This window comes from Ailuropoda melanoleuca, chromosome 5, assembly GCF_002007445.2.
Source record: "Ailuropoda melanoleuca isolate Jingjing chromosome 5, ASM200744v2, whole genome shotgun sequence".
Lineage (NCBI taxonomy): Eukaryota > Metazoa > Chordata > Mammalia > Carnivora > Ursidae > Ailuropoda > Ailuropoda melanoleuca.
The window spans coordinates 113351713-113376944 of NC_048222.1; the positions used below are offsets into that span (position 1 = coordinate 113351713).

General features: G+C 40.9%; 1 protein-coding gene across 1 annotated transcript in view; it reads left to right on the forward strand.

Moving 5' to 3' along the window:
- The window catches only part of RNF150 (ring finger protein 150), a 261007-nt gene that overhangs the window by 169944 nt on the left and 65831 nt on the right, over positions 1-25232 (forward strand). The window contains 1 exon segment of the mRNA XM_002926991.4: positions 23955-24051. Within this exon segment, the coding sequence (XP_002927037.2) occupies positions 23955-24051 (97 nt within the window).

The following is a 25232-nucleotide window of genomic DNA, read 5'->3' on the forward strand; positions in this document are numbered from 1 at the left end:
TCAAGACTTGGTGGTTTTCTTCCTAAGGGGGAATATATAAATTCTTTCTTTAGACATTACACTATGTATTTACTTGGTGACTTCCAGAAACACTTCCAGAAACCTGGTAAAGAATGGCAGCCAGCATGTGAGCCACAGGGAGCCTCTCAGGGTACCGTCTTTTATCTCTGCAATATTTTCCTAAGGGTTTTATTAAACCTCATAATGATAAGCAAGGAATGTGCTTTCCTTTCCTTCGCTGCTTGGAGAGTGTTTAGAGCCCATTGAGGGTACTGCTAATAAAAAATATCCAAAGCAAATTTAATTTAAATTGCAACTTTTTCCTGAGAATCTAAACGTAATTAAGAAAATCTGTTTTAAAAAACTATATATAGCATTACTTCAGCTCCGTGATCCATACTGTATGAAATAACACATTCATTTGAAGCTCTGTCATGAGTCTATTCCATATTACTGCATAGAATTACTAGAAGCTGCATAATATCTAAGCCATAGATGTGCCACAGTTCAATTTACCATGCCCCTGTTGTGCAACATTTGGCTGATTTCAGTTCTTAATTATGACAAATTACATTGCTTTAGCAGTGTTTAGATTGTCATGATGTATTATTCCAGATCTCTTACAATATAATTTTTGGAAATATTAACCAAGGAAATAGCTTTTTAATATTAAAAAAAAAAACTTTGGGAACTTTAGTTTTATTTATACTAGCCCTTGCCCTAGGCCAGTTCAGTTTGGCCTAAAACTCTTTCCTTTTTACATTATGATTTGCTTCTCCACTCATTTCTTGCTACTTTCTGTTTCAAGCTTCTTGCCGTCCATCTGCTTTCATTCCCTTCTTGTAGGCCTGGCTTTAAATAACAAAACACATTGAGAATTACCAAGTACAGGTTTGAGTTACTTATTGTTTGATCTTAGATGAGCCATATATATTTACTCTTTGAAGAGCTCATCCATTTTTTTCCATGCTGACTCTAAAATCGAGATATTTTGATGCCTGTTGCTTGTTTCTGCCAGACGGTTTGCACTAATGGATGTTATCAAACAAATGCACTGGCATTTGCTTTCTGCTACATAATTTCCTCCGGGGTATCATTAAGCCCCAGCTCCTATGAACTTTATAGACTCTTTCTCATTATTTCCAGGCTGACTCACCCGCAGAATTTTTTGCATCTCCTCGGAGTATAAACCGTTTCAAAAAAAAAAAAAAAAGAAGATCCAGTTTTTGGCTTCCTTCTTTTATACTCTTTTCTGTGGCCTCCTGACTCCTCACCCGCTGGGTGTATCACTTCTCTATTGTGGCCACTTCGGGTGTCTTTCCAAATCACTCTGGGATATTCTTGTACTGAAATTTTTTTCAGAATCATTCTCTTGTTTGCCTCTTTTAGAAACCGTTGCACAAATTAGGATGAATTAATAAATGATTTCCCCTCTTCATTTGTTGTCATGGCGATTACTAAAGTTAAATCATGCACATACACACTTACATTTCTCCCCTTGCTCTGTCTTCCCTAGGGGCCTTTCCCAGCGCAGGCCGGCGAGGCTCCCCACGCGTGGGCCAGCGGGCATGCGCATCGGCAGCAGCACGTAAAGCACTCGGGGTCAGACAGCTCTAACTTTTGTGGTTTGGATCCTAATACACCACTGGGGTATTTTCCAAAGAACTTTGGTTTTTGCGTAGAGCATATATATGCCGAAATCTACATCATGGTGTATTTTAAGGCTGGTTCTTGTGAGTCAGGTTTATACTTGCGATTATCATTTTTAGCTAAAGAAGATATTTTATTGAAGCATATAATGGAAATTGTATCATCTTCCCTTGTCCAGAGAATAAGTTGGGCTCTCAGATTTTTCCAGAGCTTTAATCCTATGGTGTTTCTACTGTTCTTCAATGGTTGTTCATTTCAGTCTATTTACCTGCCCAGTTTCAAACAGTCCTGCTCAGAAAGAGCCTCCTTGGGCAGGGCAGAAGTCTTTGTTTGCCATTAATAAAAAAAAAAAAAAAAAAAAAAGGCAATGTATGCGTCCATACCGTAGGTGCCTCTAAAAATCTTTGCTTTTTTGAATTGATCCCTCCAGCATTATCACTACTTAGGGGGATATTAGTTTCTACTACTGTCTTTCCTTTGACTTTGGGAACTCTTCTATGATGCAGGAAGAATTTTAAAGCTCCTTGATAACAAGCAGACCCTTGTCATAAACTTTTAGTAACTAAATGCTGCATTTGCAACAACAAACATTTATTTTGTAGCCACTGTGTGCCAGAAATAGTAAGAGGTACCAGAGTTGAAAAGATAAATGGCCTCATCCCTGCTCTGAAGGAAATCAGTCTAGTGTGGAGGAGAGATGGGAGTTTAAATAAGTAATCACAATACAGAGTGAGATGTGCAACAGCAATAGCAAAATGGATTTTTAAAAACTGGAGGAAGCAATATCAGGCACAAGAAAGGCTCCCCAGGGGAAAGAACATCTTCGTATTTTCTAACAATGGTTTGCTTTGCCAACTGCATCCTCATTTTAGAAAATCTGTATAATGGATATTTAATTATCTACCTAACTCCCCCATGCGGATAACTACTGCTACCATTTTTATATATTTCCTTGCTTTTATTTGCTATACCTGTTTTTGTAAGTTTGAGATACTGCTATTGACATCATTTATCATCCTGCTCTTTTCACCTAATATTCTAGGACGATGTTAGAAATGGTTCTGGATTATTAGTGGCGCATCTTGACCTTCCTTTGGCCTCTGACTCTGTGGGCAGATACTGAACAAGATCTAAGTTAAATAGATCGACCAAAGCTCCTGGGACGTTCGTGCTTATGCAGAACTTGCTCCTCGGGAGTCAGGACGTTTTCGCAGGCCAGGCAGAATTTTCTACTGAGGTTAAACAGGAATGTCTCCGGGCTCCCTTTTGCTTATTTCTTCATAATCCATTGATGCGCTGTTCCTGTTTCACCATCCCACCCCACTCGAGAAGACAGACAAAAGCAGCGGTTCATATACAGCCCATGTTGGTATCATTTGGGTGTGCCAAAGTGGCCCGTGGAGGCAGCACGCCCTGCTGGCTTCCTGTTGTTACAGTTGGATTGCAAATAAAATCCTCCAAAACTCAAGTTATTCTCTTCCATCGATGTGTCCCCACTTTTACCTTGCTCCTAAACAAAGTTCCCATGTGACACATTCCCTTTCGGGGTTCCATTTTGTAAACAGTGTCTCCTGGAGGACGCTGTAGGAGGCAGTGTGACTACCGCCTGTGTTTTGGGGTCTTTGCATATCATATTTTAGAGCAGGGAGTAGTGGTTGGATAAAGAAGCAACTAGGAACACCTATCCTGAAGCAGTTCTGCTTGGGAAGCATTGCACTCGTACTGTCTAGTGTTGGAGCTTCAAGCCAGCTTCCAGTGTTTGAAGGCGAGCAATGGCCATGGCCGCTCTGAGCAGCCTCTGAGTCAAGGGCAATGGGGGGGTCTGTGGGTCCAGGGCTTGTCAGATTCCTCATTCTTCACAACAGGATGTCAGTTTTGTCCTGAGCAAGGTTATCTGTTTGCTTAGATGATTCTGGAGGGGGTTGGGGGTAAAATGCACATAACATAAAAATTGACCTTTTTAACCGTTTTTAAGTTTACAATTCACTGGCGTGAAGTACATTCACGTTGTTGTACAACCGCCTTTACTATCCCTCTCCAGAACTTATTTTCTCAAAGTAAAACTCTGTGAGCATTAAACACTGACTCCCCATTCCCCTAGTCTGGAGGTTTTGTGTGTGTGTGTGTCTGTGTGTGTGTGTGTGTGTTGTGTTTTTAATTTAGCCTTGACTTTTATTAAAAAGAAAATGTCCATGAAGAAACTTAAATTTTGATTTAAGCATCTAATTTAAGCTGGCTAACTAAAAATCGGTTTTTACATATTCAGTTCAAAACCTAACTAAGAATGATAATTCTACATGTTTCTGGTATTGTTGTTCTTGTTGCTATTCCTGCAATACTAATATGATGTTATTCTTATTATGATTAGAAGAACTCTCACTGCTCCTGTTACCATCGCTCACATCATTACCACCATCAATTCTTCCCAGGCTTTCTGCAGCAGCTTTCTCGCTAATCTTCCTGCTTCAACGTCTGCCCCTTAATTATTCATTCTGATAAGCCTATTTTTAATTATCCAGCTAGATGAGCTGGACTCCAGGTACTTTTTCAGCAAGTACAACTTTAAACTCATTAAGTATAGCAAAAGTGTGACTTTAAAAAAGCTATTCTTTGGGAAGATTAATTGAAGCAGAATTCAGTTCTTTTGTGTCCCTAAAATGTACCTCTAGGTTCACAGAAAACTGGGAATCATACCTTATTGCATATTAGCTCCTTCCGGGAGAGCTGAGTCAGCTGGGGCCATTGCCATCACTTTTATCAGGGATCGCTGTAAGAAGCAATCTTCAGAAACTTGCCATTGTGTGTCTTCTTAGGGTTTTATTCTGTGACTTCTTCATGAGGGCTTGCCAGAGCAGTTCATGTACGGCATAACCACATTTCCTCCCAGCAAGGGAATGTTTTTATACTGTGAGTACTGAATTATGATACCGTCCAGATTTTTTTCTATGTTTGTTGATGGAAAGTCGAGAGCCAAATCTGTCGCCCACCCCTAGCCAAAAGGGATTTTTTTAGCTTCAGCCCCGACTGTTTTATGTCTCCATTCTTGTTTTAATGTCTTCTTTTGCTTTTATGATACTTTTTTTTAAATTAACAATGCTTAGCCCTTTATTTAAAAAAACAATCTGTACATACTAAGAGGTGTTATAATTCTATAATTATGGTAAAGGTCAGTCCAGTTTTAGGGAACCTTTAAGTGGTAGGCATCTTTGCCTTCCCTGTGGCAGAAACGGGAACTGTACCCTGAATATCCATATGTTGTACCCCCACAGTTCTCAGCCTGTTGCTCACTGGAGGGCCATAGCACTAGTTTCAGCCCTCAGAGAACACTCAAGGGCAGAGGCAAGCCCTCAGCTCTTGCTTACTCTGCCACAGCAGCCCGACAACCATGCTGAGTGGGTGGAAACACAGGCAGGAAACAGCCTGGATCCCTGTGTCACCACATGGAAGATGGCTGCTCTGGAGTCAGCCAAACTGCACACAAATTTGTGTGAGAAATAAACCTTTATTGGGCAGGTCTCAGATTTGGGGTTTAATTTGTTATCGTAGCAAAGCCTAATCTGTCTAACACACTGGGTTGCCAGAGAAAAAGTGAACGCTCATGGAAGGGGTCGTGGAAGGCATTCCCCTGGATATCTGCATCTCCTCAGTCACCTTAGGTCTTTTCTAGGATAAACATTTTCCACATTTTTAAAACTTTGTCAGCATCATTTTTAATTAATAGATCTCCTATGCCATACTTTATTTGACTATTTTTGGACATTTAAGCTGTTCCGTGCACATATAGATTTGTTTGCTCTGATAAATAGCTATTATGTAGACCTGAGGTCACATTTCAGGTTATTTCCTTGTTTCTGAGGTTATGAATTCAAATTGCCTCCGTGTTTTCCATAAAGCTGTACTGAAGGAGTTTCCCAGTCAGTCAGAAGTAAGAATATCTCAAGCAACGATAACTAGCAGTAACCTGGAATTGACAGAGCATAGTGTACAAGCTGGGGATAATGGTATAGAGGTATAGGTCATAGAGGACCTGAGTGCCCACCTGGGTAATATCCAGGAGCTGGGGGCCTGCTAAGGGGTTCAGCTTTGCTGTACATATAGCATGTGGCACCATATGGAATGTAGCTCGGAGGGATCTGGCAGGAGTCTGGGGGCCAGTGAGGAGACCGTTACAAAGTCAAGATAAGAAATGCTGAAGGCCTGAACTGCAGCATTGGCACTGGGAATGTAGAGAGGTGGATCTAGTCAGGAGAGATTTGGGAAGTAAACCCCCCATGAGACAGCATTTGGAGTAGTTGAAAATGGCTGCCCATATCAGCTGGTGACTGGTAGATACATCTGTATTTTTTTATATTTAAAACATGCCCATATCTTTCCATTCTGATTCTAAACAATAGGAAAAAAATCCAGCAAGTAGCATCATTACTCAAGACCTGTAACAGAAGAAACAGATTTCAAGCACTGAAACAGATTTTATCACTCAAAAAACAAAAACAACAACAAAAACCCCAAAACTTGAGGACCAGCTTTGGCTTATCTTTTTAAGATTTTCTTCTGAGTTATTGGCCCCAGAACATGCCCATAACTTGGTCATTTAGGCAAAGTTCTTTTGAATAGATAATTGTCGGTAAGGGCTATGTTGCCCTGCCTCTTTCTCTTCTCGCCATTTTAGGAATGAGACTGAATTTCAATTGTGTCGGTTTAAGAGCTCTCTTTAGTAGCTGTGGACATAGAAGATGTCATACTGTCCTTTTTTTTTTTTTTAAACTAAAGTCTACACTTTTACAAAGATCAGAGCACAAGTAACACCATTTGTTTTGAAAGAGATGAAATGGAGAGTTAAACATGATAATATGCCAAATTATAAATCAAAAAAGAAGACGTGGTTACTGTTACAGTATAGAACAAATTTATAGTTAAGGACTAATGAAGCTTATATGTGCAAATTGGGGCAATAGATACTCTAACTTACAAAGGAATTTCTGGTGACATTTCAATATCTGAGTCAGACAGAACCTAAAAGGGTTAGGCCTGGGAATTTGGAAAAGGAATGTTTTGGAGGGCTGTTGAAAAGTCGATGCTGAAATTTGTTTTACGGGTTTTGATGAATTCTTTGAAAGGCCTGTTACAGATGCTGACAGTCGGCAAGATGCCCATACATCATCCCTGTCCAGTCAGCCAGCCAGCTGCTTTCCTTTCTCAGTTAATGTAACTGAAGATAGTTTTAACATGGACCTCATTATTGCCTCCTCAAATATTACAATCCATTAACTCCTGTGCTCTAGGATAGGTGACATTTTCCTCTACCAGAGGAACAGCTCTGGGAGACATCTAGTATAAAGTCCATGGCAAACAGTAGAGGGATCCATTGGTAAAAGTTTCTGAACAAGCATGCCTCCTATGACTTCCAGACTGGCCTGGCAAGGCCCAGCCCCCTTAAAATCAAATTAATAAGATGTACTGAGCTAATGGAGATGTTAGCCACTAAGACTGGCTTGTATCCAATGGGCCTCCCTGGAAAACTGTTCACTATGTCTCAGGGAATTTTCTTGTTTTCGTTGGATGCTTCCAACCAAACCCACTTGGGCAGTTCATAGGCTCCCCTGCTTCTCCTGAAACTCTGATGGGAGATCCAGGTCTTGGGTCCTTTAATGACAACACAAGGCAATATCACAGTTCAGTCCTGATATTCATCTGTGAACTTCCCTTTTTAGGGGGCAAAGGGTCTTTCGTTCACTCTCCCTGCCAGATACTACAGGATCATAATAAACCACGTAACATAAAAATAACTTATTATCTCATATAAAAATGAACATCATTTTAATATTTGAAAACTTTAAAAATCACAATCAAGTTTTACTGAAAGTACTAAAAATAGGTACTAGCCCCTTAAGATTTTTCATGCCAGGGGCCAGTCTGAATGTAAGATGAGTCAAATAAACTGAATGTCTGTGGACATTTTCTGTGGACAGAAAATTCCAAACTGTTTATGAGTAAAATATATATATATATATATAAAGCTCTGTAATGTTTTCAGGATTCTGACTATGAGTCCTAGAACTTATGAAGTAGGAAACAAAGGGGTGCTTCCTAGCCAGGCAGAAATGGTCTACCCTGACTTTACCCTGCCACGCCTGTTACGTATGCTTGATTAGGAGCAGATTTTTTTCCAAGTTCCTTTTTTTTTTAAAAAGAACGATGAGTGTTGGCTGATTTTCATGAGGTTTGACTTATCCTTTCATGCGCATGTTAGGCAAATTAGATTATTGGTCATCATTTTCACAGCTGTTCTTTATAGATGTGATTTTTAAAATAACTTCAAGGTTTATTGCTAATTGTGGGAAATTTTGAAAATAGAAGTATAAGGGAGTAAACAAATCTAATCTCCTCACCAAGAAGTAATCATTATTAATGATCGGTAGATTAATTTTTTCTAATGCATAGATGTAAGCATCACATGTATATTGTCAAATATTGTAGAGTCAGGCCATTAATACAATTTTTGTCTACTTTGTCATTTGACATTAAAAAGTAAGCATTTTCCTATAACTTTAGAAATGATTTTAAGGGACACCTGGGTGGCACAGTCAGTTAAGCATCTCACTCTTGGTTTCAGCTCAGGTCGTGATCTCAGGGTCCTGATCGAGCCTCCTGTGGGGTTCCACGCTCAGTGCAGAGTCTGCTTCGGATTCTCTCTCCCTCCCACTCACGTTCTCTCTCTCTCAAATAAATAAATTAATCTTTAAAATAAAAAATTATTTTAAAATACTTGAGTGATTGCATAATATAGTCCATTATTGGAGTTTATTTAACTGTCCCCTACTGGTCAGCAAATAAATTGCTTCTAGTCTTCATCATTACAAAATCATGACCTTAATTGTTTATATTTTTTTCTGTATTTATCCCTCAAATTACATTCCTAACAGTAAATTTACTGGGTTAGAAGTGATAAGTTTTGCCAAACTGCTTTCCTGAAAGGTGGTAATGATTTATTTACTCCCCACTAGCGGGATGAGAGTGTGCTTATGTTAGTGTACCTTCAGAACCATGGAGTAGCATGGTTTAAGCATCCTTCTCATCTGATAGTCAAGTATAAAGAGAATGCTTAGTTTTGGTTCCCATGTCTTTGATTTCTCTGTGATGCTACTATTAACTACCATAGTACTACTTAATCCATACTGTTGACCAAATCGTAAATCCTATCTGATGTAAATTGTCATTGGCTGTAAGACGCTTCCTAATTTCAGAGATGTTAAATTGGGGGGTGGTGGTATGGCCTAGAATTGGTAAAATATGATATTGACTATTTTTAATATTTGTTTTCATATTTTTAGTAAATAGTATTTCTCATTTTTTTCTCATTTGTTTTTATTTTGTTTTTATAATGCTTTTTGACTAAAAGAAAAAAGTACTTTATAAAATTTATGAATTTTATCCTTGGTTTATCTCTTTAATGCTTCCCTATCAAGAAATAAGATAACTGATCAATTAATTAACTGTATTTTTCAAATTTATCTGAAATTTATGTTGGTATAAAGCATCTCAATAGTCACTGTATATGAAAACTATTATTTAGAAAACTCATTTTTTCAGAAACGTAATTTTACGTACTCTGCCAAATTATAAGTTATATAGTGTGGTTGGAGTTTAAAATTTCATAGTTGCTTTGGAAATTTGTTTGACAATTTCTATTAAAGTTAAACACATACCACCCTCTAATTTAGCAATTCCACTCTTAGATCTGTCGCCAGGAAAATGAATGCAAATGTTCGCAGAAAGACTTGTACAAGAATGGTCATAGCATGTTCGCTCATAATGGGCAAAAAAAAAAAGAAAGAAAGAAAGAAAAAGAAAGAAAGAAAGAAAGAAAGAAAGAAAGAAAGAAAGAAAGAAAGAAAAAAAAAAAGAAAAAGAAAACAACCCAAATGTCTAACAACAGGTAAATCTATAGATCAGTTTGGTATATACATGCAATGGAATATTACTCAGCAATAAAAAGAAATAAGCTATTGCTGTATATCAAAGAACAGATAATTCTGAAAACATCTTGTGGGGCAAAAGAAGCCAGGTAAAAATAAATACATACTTTATGATTCCATTTATATGAAATTCAGTCACAGGCAAAGCTAATGCGTGGTGACCGAAGTCATAATGGTGGTTTCATGGCAAGGAGTGGGTATTGACTGGTAGGGAGAGGAGAGAACTGTCTGGAGGTGATGGAAACAGTATCCATATCTGGATATTTGTACATAAATATATACATATACACACTCAGAAAACCAAGCTTTCTTAAGATCCATGCAATTTACTGTTTATTATACCTTCATTTCAAATAATGGAAAAAAAATGTCTTAAGCACCAAAGAAGCTATGTTGTGGACTTTTTTAAAAAGCAGTTCACTGGGGCGCCTGGGTGGCTCAGTCGTTAAGCATCTGCCTTCCGCTCAGGGCGTGATCCCAGGTCCCTGGGATCTAGCCCTGCATTGGGCTCCATGCTCCGCTGGAAGCCTGCTTCTTCCTCTCCCACTCCCCCTGCTTGTGTTCCCTCTCTCGCTGGCTGTCTCTCTCTCTGTCAAATAAATAAATAAAATCTTTAAAAAAATAAAAATTAAAAAATTAAATAAAAAGCAGTTCACTTTGTACATTAGTCAGAATTACATAAAATTTAAACTCAAAGTTTGTTGATGGTGTTTTCTAGTAATTTTTTCTTTGATTCCTTCGGGTTTACATGTATACACTGCCAAAACTTAGTTATCACTTAATCTAAGGGATTAAAGGAAGGAAACATGAAAGGAAATGGCAGTGCTGATAAATGATGTCTGATGAGTTATTTTCTGTTGTACTTTCGACAGAGAAAATGCTGCCTTAGGAAAGAAGTCTTGAACTGTAATAACCTTGTTAAATATGGCATTCTGACTTCAAATGTCCTGATCCCCAGTTATGTTAATCAACTAGACGCACGGGACGAATGCCAACAAGCTTTGCTGCCCCAGACAAACGATATAATTAGACCAGGGTCAAGTTTTAAGCAGAGAGCCACCCTGTACCAGAACCTAACAGAGTGAGACACCTACAAAATGAGGGTTTCTGCAATTCCCTTGTAACCTGCATTCCCAAAGGATCCATTTCTTCCATTATAGCTAAAAGAGAAATTGAGTGTAGTCAAGAGAGGATCTTAGGATTTGAAGTTTTGTTGGGTTTTCTTTAATGCTATTTAAACCTAATGCTGTGGGCAACTAGGTGAAATTAAGTGGCTGTTTATTGCAATACTTTAACTTTGAAAAGCACTCTACTGTTTATATATAAAGCTCCTTTACATATAATGTCTAGTTTCATCTCACAGCACCCTATACCAGAGGTAGAGCGGGTACCATTAATGCTCCTTTATTTTACTAAAAGAAACCCTTAACTCAGAGAGGCTGGTCACAGGGCCCAAAGCAAAGCCAGGTTCTCTGACTTCGGAGCCAGTGTTCTTTCCACTGTAAATCTGGCAGAAGATCTGACACCTTTGCCCCGCCCTCGGCTCTGGGAATACGGTTTTGCCTAAGTCGGCTTCAGAAACCCCCATCTCACTCTAAGCCAAATGTCGGAGCACCCTGAGGGAAATGAATCGAATGGAGGCTAGCTTTAGGGGGTTTTACTTTCTCCACAGTGGTTCCAGGCTTGGTTGTGTGGCCCTGAAAACAGGCCAGCTTTCTTCGTAGGAAGGCAGTGCTGGTGCTTGTGAGGGAAGTAGTAATATCCTTCAGTTGAATTCTTTTCCTTTCCCTCCATCAGGTAAAACTGCTAACATAGCGTATTAGCTTGCCAAAACAAAGTAATTATGTTTTTAAACAATAGCCAGAATATGGTTACTGCTGGCTCTGTGTGATAGCTCTTTTTTTTCCTTTTCCTTTTCCTTTTCTTCTTTTTTGTTTTCAACAGTGTTTCCATAACCTAAATAGGGGGGAATCAGGGAAATGCAGTTTCTCATAATAGGTCCAGAGGTTTCAGACCAAGCCCAATAACATTGTCACCCCCCAGTGAGGCACTGGGCCAGTTGGATAGGGTTACAACAGGGAGGGGCTGGTGTCTGCTTACCTGGCCTGATCCACACCACGCCCCAAAACACCACATTGTCACCACTGCAAGGACTTTCTGTATAGGAGACACAGAAAAATGAGATGGTGTGGGAGGAAATAACTTGATGACGAGAAGCCCATCATCGCAAGGAGGAAGGGAAATCTAGCTTAGCTCCGTGATTCTTTTCCTCAGTGTTCATACCTCTTGGCTACTCAGCCCACCTAGATTATTTCAAAATGCTGATTTGAAGCCATCCTTTCCAGCTTTAGTTCCTGTTCCTACTTTTTAAATAGTCTAGTTTTCAACCCAACTGAGTTTCTCATACCTATCACGCTACTGCTGCTGTCTTTATTTACGTAAATTCCTTCTCCTTAGAGCCTTCCTCCCCTCTCCACACTTGAAAGTTCTTCCCATCCTACAGTTTCCTGATTTCCTCACAATCAAGCTCCCTTCCTTGAATTCTGTGATACTTTTATTTGTATCTTTTTATGACCCATCCCTTGATATGTTTTGCTAATATCACTTAATATAGTTAATGGCACCGTTATCCACTGAACACGTTACTAGCCAAGCACGTAACCAACAAGTATTTAATCCTTACAACAACCTGGTGTGGTGTTTTCTTGCCAGGATAGCCAAGGTTTTGCAACAGCACCAACACCACCAAAAAGTCCTAATGCTCACTGGCTATAACACAACAGAGATTTCTTACGTTTTGTGTTTATTTGTGCATCAACAAAGAGTGTATTCTCGTGGCTGTTGGGTGACAAAGCAGTTACCATCTCGAACATTGTAAATTTTGACAGGTCAGTAATTAAATCCCATGGCCCGAAGTGAAATCTGTTATTTCTTTCTTTTTTTCTTTCTTTCTTTCTTTCTTTCTTTCTTTCTTTCTTTCTTTCTTTCTTTCTTTTTTTTTTATCTTACTGGCCATAATTAGTCACATAGCCATGGCTACCAACAGGAGAGCCTGTACTCATCCCATGTGCTTGAAAGATGCAGAGGTAGTGAATTAGATGAATTATATTAATGAGTGCCTCAAATGGGTATTCGTATCCTCATTTTACAGGCAAAGAAACTAAGGCTCAGAGAGATTAAGGGTTATCTCAGGACTGTCAGCCAAAATGTGTCAAAAATGAAACTTGTTCTACCCCCCAAGCCTGAGCTTGTAACGTCTACACAGTACGGACTGTGCATCTTCCTATCAGCCTATCAATTCTTTGTTAAAAGCACCTCACCGGAGGGATGCATGTCTGGCTCATCTTTGCAGCCCCAATGACTCACGCAGTGCTCTGTATAAAGTAGTACTATATAACTATTATGCACTAATGAATTTGTTATTCTGTGTTGATATTCCTACTTTTTCTGAGAACGCAACATCCCAAGTAGTGAGTTCTGGTATCAGCTTAAGAATCTCTTTAGCAACATACAGAAGTACTCTTCTAGATTTTCTCATGTGTAGCTAAGAAATGCACCTTCCATACCGTATTCAAGTGCTGCTGTGTCAAGGAAGTTCTTTTTTCACTAACAGGGATGGAAATAACCTACTGGTCTGCATAACATAGCACAGGAGAAAATGTAGAGAAATCCCATGACACATTGAATGCCTGGGTTGCTAGTTATTGGACCACGGGCATGGCATTTGGGCCGAAGATAATGCACAAAGTTTCCATGTGTCTTTCAAAGCTGTGACAGTCAAGAGTCTGGTGAAGTTCTCATTGAATTCACCTGATTTTAGGAGCAGCTAGACAAATGGAATCCTGTAAGAAAATCAATGAGAGCAATTTAGATTTCTTTTGTCCTCTGGGGAGGAATAGAATGCATTTCTCCTATGCAACACCCATGACACTGTCTGGGCTCAGTTGGCATTCTCTAAGTGCCATCCTCACTGCCGTTTTGGTCATCTAACCTAGTAACGCTTGTGCTCAGATCCATAAATCAGTGTTCCCAAAGTGAGATTTGCATAAAAGGAATGGCTGTGTGTGATGTCTACCAGGCAGTCTAGGCAGAGCATAGCCTCATCAATGCCCCTGATGTTCTTGTTGGGAGCCACTGGCCCCCAGAAGAAGGCAGAATTGTTTCACATTTTAGAATCCATAAAAATTAAGAGAAGTGCTTCCTGGGTGAGCTCTACTACGGAAAGCTCACTCACAAGGAATAAGAACTAAATTGTTGTTAATTAAATCATGACTTAGGGGAAATGGACTTTCAGAATTCATTTTTTCAGCAAACAATACTGAAAAGTATATCTTATTCTAGGTACTCTGCTAGGTTTTGGAGATAGAAATCCTTTGACTCTGCCCTCCCAGTGTGTCTCAAACTCACTTGGGACAAAGAACAGGAAAGCAGGGTGAATCCTGAGCCTGCGGGGCTGTGTTCATCGTTTAGAGCTGGTATCTGTTCTGATCTGTCAGTGCCTGTGCTGTACCAGTTGTTAAAATACTGTTAATTTCACCTATGTAAATAAGTGATTTAAAAACAAAAACAAAACAACCAGGGGTGCCTGAGTGGCTCAGTCAGTTAAGCATCCGACTCTTGATTTCTGCTCAGGTCATGATCTCAGGGTCGTGAGATTGAGCCCTGTGTCGGGCTCCATTCTGGGCGTGGAGCCTGCTTAAGATTCTCTCTCTCTGCTGCTCACCCTTCCCTCTCTTAAAAACAAACAAACAAACAAACAAAAAAACCCATGGTACTTTGGCTTCTAATGTGCCAGATAGTATTCTAAATATTTTATATTTTTCATCCTTTTTTCTTTTACAACTTAAATTTCTTCTCAGTTTAAAGACCTAAATCTAAACCAGATTCTTTTTTTGCAGGATAAATGGAATTATGCATTTCAATATTGGTGCAGTCTGCCATATTGCTCTCATAGAAGCTTAGACCAATTTACATTTCCACCAAAAGTATATGAGTGTTTAACCCATTGCCAGCACAAGCTATTATCAAATTTAAAAATAAATGCAAATTATCCACAAAAAGATTTCATTGTTTTAATTTCCATTTTTCTTATTTTAGTTAGGAAACACTTTTGCAACTGTTTTTTTAAGATTTTATTTATTTAATTGAGAGAGAGAATATGTGAGTGTGAGCAGGGGTGGGGGAGGGGAAGGGGCAGAGGGAGAGGGAGAGAATGTCCAGTAGATTCTACACGGAGTATGGAGCCTGACACCGGGCTCGATCCCACGACCCTGAGATCGTGACCTGAGCCAAAACCAAGAGTCCAATGCTTAACTGACTGAGCCACCCAGGAGCACCACTTTTGCAAGTGTTTTAAGACATTTATCTGAAGTCTTAATTTCAGTTTGGGCAAAAATATCAGCAAGGAATATTCTTTCATCAACAGTAATTATGCATTTGTAAACATGTATTAGAACAAATAAGACAATTTTAAGATATCTGAATATAAGATCAACATGTAATCAGTGGTTTCCAGTTCATTGGAATGATATTAGCGAAGCAGCACCAAAACTATTTATCTTTTTTCCTTTCCTTCTTTTTACCTTTTGACCTCCTCACCCCTTTCTCCCACCTGCTACCGGCAACTTAACAATGTGTTCTCTATGTCTATTTGTTGTCTAGCTGTTGTTGTTGCTGTCTTTGTTTGTTTTTTAAATTTCACATTCAAGGGGCGCCTGGGTAGCGCAGTCGTTAAGTGTCTGCCTTCGGCTCAGGGCGTGATCCCGGCGTTCCGGGATTGAGTCCCACATCGGGCTCCTCCGCTGGGAGCCCTTCTTCCTCTCCCACTCCCCCTGCTTGTGTTCCCTCTCTCGCTGGCTGTCTCTATCTCTGTTAAATAAGTAAATAAAAAATCTTTAAAAAAAAATAAAATAAAATAAATTTCACATTCAAGAGACATCATACAATATTTATCTTTCTCTGACTTATTTAACTTAGTCTAATGCTCTCCAGGTTCATTTATGTTGTCACAAATGGTGAGATTTCATTCTTTTTGTGGCTGAGTAATATATTCCATTGTGTAAGAGAGAGAGTGTGTGTGTGTGTGTGTACACACCATATTTCTTTATCCATTCGTCCATTGGTGGACACTTAGGTTGCTCCCATATCTTGGCTATTATAAATAATGCTACAAGGAATGTGGAGGTGCAGGTATCTTTTTGAGTTGTTTTTGTTTTCTTCAAAGACCCAGAAGGGGAATTGTTAGATCATATATGATAGTTCTATTTGTAATCTCTGAGGAGCCTCCATACTGTCTTCCACAGCGGCTGCAGCATTTCGCATTCCCACCAACAGCGCGTGCTGGCCGCCTTTCCTCCGCATCCTCGCCAACGCTTGCTATGTCTTGTAATGTCTTGAAAAAAGCCATTTTAACAGGTGTGAGGTGATACCTCATTATGGTTTCAATTTGGCAATCTCTAATGATCAGTGATATTGAACATCCTTTCATGTATTTGTTGGGCATCTGGATATCTTCTTTAGAAAAATGTCTATTCAGATCGTCAGCCCATGTTTTAATTAGACTATGTTTTGCTGTCAGGTTGTATGAATTCTTTATATATTTTGGATATTATCAGGTACATGACTTGCAAATATCTTCTCCCATTCAGTAGGTTGCCTTTTTATTTTGTTGAGGTTGCCCTTGTTCTGCAGAAGCTTTTTTTAGTTTGATGTCATCTCACTTGTTTATTTTATTCTATTTGTTTTTTGTTTTATTTTGTTTTGCTTTTGTTGCTTTTTGCATTTCATGTCAGAGTCAAAAAATCATTGCCAAGCCCTATGTCAAGGAGCTCACTGGCTGTGTTTTCTTCTAGGAGTTTATGGTTTCAGGTCTTGTGTTTAGGTCTTCAGTCCATTTCGAGTTAATTTTTGTGTGTGGTGTAAGATAGGGGTAGACTTCTCGTTCTTTGGCTGTCCAGTGTTCCCGTCACCATTTGTTTCAGGGGCTGCACTTCCCCATTGTGTATTCCTGGCTTCTTTGTCATAAATTAATTGACCGTATTTGCATGGGTTTATGTCTGGCTCTCTATTTTGTTCCACTGATCTACGTGTCTGTTTTTATGCCAATACCATACTATTTCAACTATTATAACTTCGTAATATAATTTGAAATCAGAGAGCATGATGCTTCCAGCTTCGTTCTTTTTCAAGATTGCTTTGACTATTTGGGGTTTTGTGTATGTGGATCCATATAAATTTGGGGATTATTTATTCTATCTCTTTGAAAATTAACAATGGAATTTTGATAGGGATTGTATTGAATCTGTAGATTGCTTTGGGTAGTATGGGGTTTTAACAATATTGAATTCTTCCAATCTATGAGCACAGAGTATCTTTCTGTTTATGTCCGTCTTTAGTTACTGTCCATATCTTATAATTTTCAATGTACAGGTCTTTCACCTCCTTGGCTAAATTTCTTCCTTGGTGTTTTTTTGATGCAATTATAAATGGGATTTTTTTCTTAATTTCTCTTTCTAACAGTTCACTATTAGTATATAGAAGCGCAACTGATTTTTGTGTATTGATTTTTGTGTCCTGAAACTTTACTGAATCCATTTATTCTAACAATTTTTGGTGGAATCTTTAGGATTTTCTACATATAATATCATGTCATCTGCAAATAGTGACAGTTTTACTTCTTCCTTTCCACTTTCAATGCCATTATTTTTCTTGCCTAATCGTGAAGTCTAGGACTTCAATACTGTATTAAATAAAAGTGGTAGAAGTGGGCATCCTTGTCTTTTTCCTGATTTTAGAGGAAAAGCTGTCAGCTTTTCACTGTTGCATATAACGTTAGCTGTGTCTGTCATATATGGTCTTTATTATGTTGAGGTACCTTCCCGCTATACCTTCTTCGTTGAGAGTTTTTATCATAAATGGATGTTGAATTTTGTCAGATGCTTTTGCTGCATCCATTGAGATGATCATATGATTTTTATCCTTCATTTTGCTAATGTGGTATAACATACTGACTGATTTGTGGGTCATCCCCTGATTGGTGTGCATCCTTGGAATAAATCCCACTTGATCATGGTGTATGACCCCTTTAATGTATTGCTGAATTTGTTTTTCTAATATTTTGTTGAGGCTTTTGGCATCATATCATGTTCATCAGGGTTATTGGCTTATATATATATATATATTTTTTTTTTTTTCTTTTTGTGGTGTCCTTCTTCGGTTTTGGTATCAGAACAGCGCTGGCATTATAAAATGAGTGTAGAAGAGCTCCCTCCTCTTCTATTTTTTAGGAGAGTTTGAGAAGGATTGATGTTAATTTTTCTTTGAATGTTTGGTACATTGCACCAATGCAGCCACCTGGTCCTGGACTTTTATTTGTTGGGAAGTGTTTTATTACTGATTCAATCTCCTTGCTAGTAATCGGTCTGTTTAGATTTCCTACTTCATCATTATTCGCTCTTGTAGATTGTATGTTTCTGGAAATACATCCATTTCTTCTAGGTTGCCCAATTTGTTGGCATGAAATTGTTCATACTGGTTTCTTATGAGCCTTTGTATTTCTGTGGTATCAGTTGTAACATTTCTTTCATTTCTGATTTTCAGTCGTCTCCCTGTTTTTCTTGGTGAGTCCAGCTAAAGACTTGTTAATTTTATCTTTTCAAAGACCAGGTCTTAATTTCATTTATCTTCATTATTGTCCTTTTAGTCTCTATTTCATTTATTTCTGCTCTAATCATTGTTATTTTCTTTGGTCCACTAACTTTGGGCTTCATTTGTTCTTCCTTATGTCCTTTGTCCTTTGATTGTTGTAACAGCCCTCTGAGGGATTATCACAAACAATATCACTTCAGAGGGTTGTTACACCAATTAAAGGATATTGTCATAAAAAACGAAAGAGAAAACTGAAACACAGGCAAGTTAAATTACTTACTCAAGGTCACAAAGCTAAGGAGTGGTGCTCAAACTCTAAAATTCAGAGCACATACTCAGCTACTGCAGCATATGTAGGAAAACACAAGAGGGCAAAAAGGAACAGAAACTAACTTTCCTCGGCAGAGTTTCGAGAAAAGGGATGGGATGTTCAGAGAAGAGAAGGGATATCTGAGCTATGACTTGAAACATGAGCATACACACCAAGGGGAAAAAATTGAGAAGGGCATTCCAGAGTTATGGTGAAAGTGTGGGGTAAATGTGGGGGCATAACAGAAGATGTGACAAGTGCCAGATTGGGTGAGCCTTCTGTGTGCTCTGTGTTCATGCATCTTGACTTGGTGCTATAGGGAGGGGGGAGCAGCTGAAGCGTTCCAAGTCTGCAGAGTGATGTTTGTATTTTAGAAAGCTAAAGCAAGAAAGGGAAACCAGACCATGTCAAGAAGAGCCCTGAAAAAAAAGTTGGGTATAACTTTCTCTGGTACTTCATAATTCAAATATGAAAATCTTGTGGAAAGGTGATAGAGCTTGCCAACGCAACATTTACCAGATCTGTTGGGCAGTGGAGAATGGGGGAGTACAGAGCATTTAGAGGCCAGTGTTAGCCTCTTCCCAAGTAAATCAAGCAAACTAATACTAAGTATAGCCCTGATGAGGCCAATGTTTGACAGCTTTTCCCTTTTGGAGCCAAGTGAATACACTTAAGGCAGATCACTTGTCCCCTTGGTTTTGCCTGATCCCCAACCCATGTAACTAAGATACTGCCTCCTTAAAGCTGAACCACAAAAATACATTGGGAAAGAGTAACAGTTTGAATTCCTCCACCCCACCCCAACCCCCCACCCACGACAGTCAGTAGGGGAAGGAGGGTCGTGGAGTGCAGAATTAGGTAAAACCACTGACTGTCTGACTGGGTTTGAGCTCTACCTCGGCAGCTGACTAGCTCTTTGGAGAGTTGAACTTTGACGAGCTTCAGCTTACTCCTCCGTAAAATGGGAATAATAATTTCTACCTCACAGAGCTGTTATGAACTAATAATGTATACAGCATGCCTGGTACATCGTAGGCATTCAGTAACCAGTTGATATTTATTAATTAAATTAAATTTGTGTTTATTAATTTAAAAACTCTGACTTCATTGACAACTTTACAAATAAGATTCTGAGGCTCTGAGGAAATATCCTGACTACCCACAGAAGCACTAGATGCATCCTGTTTAAATAGTTCATGTTGCCTGGGTCCCTGAGAGACTCGTGTTCTTTGATAACCATGTCACTGAAGGGAATGAAGCAGCTTGTATTGGTGCTACAAGGAAGCCACGGAATTTCACTGTCAATGTCAGGATCTGACAAAGCCCATGAAAACGAATGAGATAGAAAGGCCAGAAGGGCTCCATTCTTCATCCATGTGGAGAAGAAAACGCTATTTAATTGGAGAGGGTGTCCCACACATGGGCAAAAGGACAACAACAACAAAAAGAATTAATAAATGTGGAAATGAGCTTAACTGGGTCATTACTGCTAAAAAAAAAAAAAAGGTGAGAACTTATTACTCATAATCAGCTCAGCATCGTGATACGGTTCAGCATCATCTTTTGTCAGGTGTTTGAAGAACTTTTTCATAAACATTTGCTTCCCTTTGATGACTTAAGAGGGAGAAGAGTTTTGGTCAATCCTCTGTTGTATTTCCAGCTTGCCAGGATTGTTAAGAGATAGACTATCTTGTCCCATTGTTCCTCAATATGGACTTTCTCCCGCAGCCTTTGTTATAACAGGGAAAGGAACAATGCTGTACTGTGAATGGTACAAACAGGATGAGTTGAGATTGACTTTGTCATAGAGATGTTTACTCAGCCATTGGTGCATCTCACTGAAGGCTGGATTCTTTCCCTATCTCTTTGTTTATTTATTGAGCCTAGTAACTTTTATTTTTCTTTCCATGGGGAGGGAAGAATTGTTTTGCAATCCCAATTATAAAGATGCAGTCTTCATATTTGATGGTCCACACGAGAAATATGGGGCTAGAAATAAATGAATGTTAGTTAATAATCAGCACGATCGCCCTCTGTGTCACTTTAGCACTTGGATTTTTTGCCCTATTCTCCCTTTGATTTTTTCAAATTTGCCTTTACTTGTTAAAATGTTAAAAGAATATTCTAAAAAGTAGCAGTCAGAGTAATAATATATCTAAAAACAAGATGCAGTGCAGTGGTATGAATAAGATTAATGGTAGCTTATAATTAAGGAGGGCCAGGAGTCATGTTTTAAGCCTTGTGGTTATTATTTATCCCCTCTACCCCAACACACACACACACACACACACACACACACACGGACTCATTCACTTGCAAACTCCAAACTTTGAGGAAAATTTCACAGGTGAGCAGCTGAGTCTTGGAGATATTAAGACTTGCCCAAGACCAAACAGCCAGAAAGCAATGGATCCAGGAGTGTGGCTTTTCAGTGGCCTTTCTGTTGCAGTTCAGAGGGACCCACTGAAGCCCTGTGCTCCTGCATTGGTGGAGGGCCCTTGTCTTATTCATCTTTGTACCCAGCTCCTAGCACAGAACAGAATGGAACAACGGGGTGACGCAACCAGTGCTGTATTTTAGGAAGATAAATCTGGCAAGGATGAGTGGGATGAAAAGAACAGGAAAAGCTGGTGGCTTGGAGAGCAGTTGAGAAGTTATTTTAATAATAAAGACCATTAACAAGATTAGGAGTGAGGGAGAAGCTTTGAGAATAGAAGGGAAGCAGAGCATGTGAAAGAGACTTAGCTAGAGGGAGGCCATGTGGCTTGATGAGGGTGGTAGGCAGTGAGGAGTACCAGGTCTCTGGATAAGTATCCATCCATATAGCAAATATTTCTTGAGCATCACCTTTGTACCAGGAACTATTCTAGAGGCTGGGGATACAACAATGAATTAGGCAAGCAAGAATTTTGCTCTCATGGACCTTATATTCTCATTAGGGGATGTACTGGTCAGTGTTCTCCAAAGAATCCCACTGTATTGTACTATATTATATAGCATATGTATATATATGTGAGAGAGTTTTCAAGGCATTGATTTTTTAAGAAATCGGCTTAACACAATTATAGGGCCGACAAGTCAGGAGTCTGCAGGGCAGGCCTACAGGCTAGGAACTCGAGCAGAATCTGGTGTTGCGGACTGGAGGCAGAATTTCTGCTTCTTCAGAAAACCTCAGTTTTGTTCTTATGGCCTTTAACTGATTAGATAAGGCCCACCTCGATTAATTAGGATCATCTCCTCTATGTAAAGTCAACTGACTGTAGATGTTAACCAGATCTGTGACATCCCCTCGATTCGGGTTTGATTGAATGACTGGGCCCTGCAGCCTAGCCAGGTTGACCCACAGAACTAACCATCACAGAGATGTCAGAATGACCAGTGCACAGAGCGGAATGCCTAGGGGCGTTCGAGAATAATTACCAGCTTTTGTGGACTGGAGACTCTGGGAAGATCTCTCTGCATGAGTAGGTGTATCTCCAGCTTCCAGGTGGGGTATCTGAGGCTCGGGGATCAGAAGAGACTTATTGAGGCTCAGACAGCCGCTGGGTGGCCTCCCGTCATTCTGACACCAGCACGTGTGCAGGAGACGCAGCACAGGCTGCCTCCCCAGACCAATCAGAAGGATCATGATGTCCAGCAGTTTTCCCAAAGGAACACCAGCTGCTGAGCACGTTCAGATTCCAAGCTTGCTCCCCGAGCGCAGAGCCCGAACGTGGGGAGGTCCGCACTGCTTCTGGGGGGGTGGGGGGGTTCATCCTGCCTTAGTCCCTCCCTCACTTCTGCCTGTGCCCAGCTCGGGGCTCTCGTGCCAGTCCATCATTCTGCCTAGAATGCCCTCCTTATTCTCCCCTCCCCTCCATGCGGATAACGTCCGTGTAGCCCTCAAGTGTTCGCTTTGCCACTTCCTCAGGAAGATCTCCCCTGAGTACCCGAACTAGGTAAGTCTCCCAGTTATAAGCCTCCCCAAACCCCGTGTTCTTCTAATGTGATACTTCGCACTGTTGTCGCTGAGTAGTTGATTTCTAGTATTTTATTAACATCTGCTCCTCCTGTTATACCCCCTAAGGGAAGAAACCAAATCATTACCACGCTGATTCCCCACGTTGAGCGTGATCCTTGGCATTTGTTACTTGTTGGCCAAATGTATGGATGTAGGAACAAATGAGTGTGATGTGTATCTTCCAAGGAATAAATCTGCGGGCATTCCAAACGATCATCTGGGAACATGATGACACGTGCAGGTTGCTCCTCTCCTCCTATTCTAATCCCCAACCTAATCCTGTCCACCATACAGCTATCCCCAGCCTCAGCACGTGGGTTTCTTCTCAATTTCCATTTAAAAGCTGGCTCTTCCTGCCCTCTTCCCTTGTTTCAGGGTCCCTTTGAAGCATTTGAGCCTAAAGCCCTCTAACACAAAGTAAACGATTAGAACTGTTACTACGAAAGAAGACGAAGGTGAGAGAGAGAGTAACCGTATTCCAGGAATAGTGCAGCACTGAGGACGAGCTCAGGCACAGACGGGATGTCCTGCAAAGTCCTCATACTTCAGACAGACCGTTCCCTCTCTTCTTGCCCCAAGCAGGAAGTTCTGACTGCTTCTGCCTGTGGTCAGGAGTCTTGTGAGTGAGAAGCAAAGCTTCTGACTCGAGCAGTCCCTGATGATCTCTTTGCCCCTGAGAGCCAAGCTGAGTGAAAGGTCAGTTAGGAGGCTCCCCTCCTGCCCCTCCTGAGTGCCCCGCTTCTGCGGGCTCGCAGGGAAGGCTCCCGGGCCTGGTGCGTGAGAGCGGCAATGGCATTGAGCACATCAGCTGTGCCAACAGTAAAGGCTGCAGGACGTCTCACTCCAGCTTCTGACTTGACAGCCAGCAGCCATCACAACATAAAATGTCATCTGTGTTGTTAAATGCTTCCAGGAGCTCTTCTGCCCTTTTGTGTAATAGCCCAAATATTAATGGAAACAAGCCTTTATTTTGCAGTTGTCTTCTGACTGTGGAAAAAGAAACTTTGGATTTATTTGCAAGTAGCCTCTGTCAAATTATCCTCAAAGGTCTATGCAGCCTCCCTGCTTACATTCTTTCCGCTAAGCATTCTTCCTACTGAGAAAGAGAAAAGTCTCTCATTCTCTACATTTTCTGAAACTTGGAAGACTCAGTTGTGAATCACAGAGGACAGTCCTGGGATCCAGACAAATTCCGACTGTAGCAGTGCAGGCTATATGAGGAAGCTCCCTGGCCCAGGAGCTAGGAGACGGAGGTTTGAGTCTTGGCTCTGCCTCTGAGCAGTCGAGTGACCTTGGACAAGTCTCTGGGCTGTGGTGGACTAGGTCGTCTCTGCAGTTACCGCCGCTCTAAGATGTATGGTTCTCATTGCAGGCATCTTTTCCACAAGTCCTGTGTTGACCCCTGGCTTCTAGACCATCGCACCTGTCCCATGTGCAAGATGAACATTCTTAAAGCCCTAGGGATCCCGGTAAGCACAGCACAGCCTACAGCATCGTAATGTGTGTCTTTCTGCATTACCCCCAAAGCAGGGAGAAAACATCACACGTGGATTTTCTCTGACCCCTCATCTGCACAGCAGGGGTGTCATCCGCTGAGGCCCCAAGAGGACACCCATGTCTGAAAACATTTCTCCTCTCACTTCTCTCAGTAGGAGCACATCACGACCCTCTCACCACATCCACGCCTGTGACTCGAGATGCTGCTTCTCGAGAAGCTCATAGGCTTCTCATCTGGGCTCCAGGTGTGAGCGCAGGCAGGACACGGCAGAGGGGGGATGGCCCAGTTGCCCATTGCTCGCCTCCTGTGTCCTTACTCACGCACTGTCTGCAAGGGCATCTGCGTGCCGTGCTTTCTGAGGCTGCCCTGCGCCTAGCTTGCCCAGAAGAGGAGCTCTTCTGAACAGGGAAGAAGGGGAGGGAAAGCCAGCCACTGGGACTCTGGCCCCGAGCCCCTGCTCAACTCAGGTCTCCACAGAGACCTTGACCGAACAGGAAAGCAGAGCCAGAGCCCCTTCATTCTAGCGCTACCATCCCGCTGGTGCCCTCAGTTGTGTGTTTATGACATTTAGCCTCTCCCCCAGTGCAAAGCGAATCCCACCAGCTGGCCGGCTCGCTGCTCCAGGGAAGTGCTTTCCCAGGACCGTATGCACACGAAGCCCACCAGCAGGTGGCTGGTGAGGCACCAGCTGCTGCAGTGAAGGCCGGAAGCAAGCCGGGCCACCAGATCCGAGGGCTGCACAGGGATGTGGGACAAACACAGGCGCTGTCCGAAAGCAACTAGACAAACAGGATACGGAGCTCACCCTCCTCCCCGTCCCCCCCACTCTGCCGCAGGCTCGCTGTTGTCGCTTCTCACCGCTCATGGCAGAGAAGAGAGAGAATGTTAAGGGTCCCAAGATATCACTGAAGAAGAAAGGATCAGATATCAAAGCTTTCCTTTAATGCCAAAGGGCTAATTATCCTAGGACTCGCAGAGTGGCTCTGTTGGAGAGGGCACACCGGAAGCATTCGGAGGTCAGGCATTGGCTGAATTTTCTACCCGGCATTCTACCCGGTACCAGCTGCGTCCACGCCAGCTGTGTGCTGTTTTTCATGGTTGATACACCAAACACAAATCAACTTGTGTGACCATGGCTTTGAGCTAGATTTT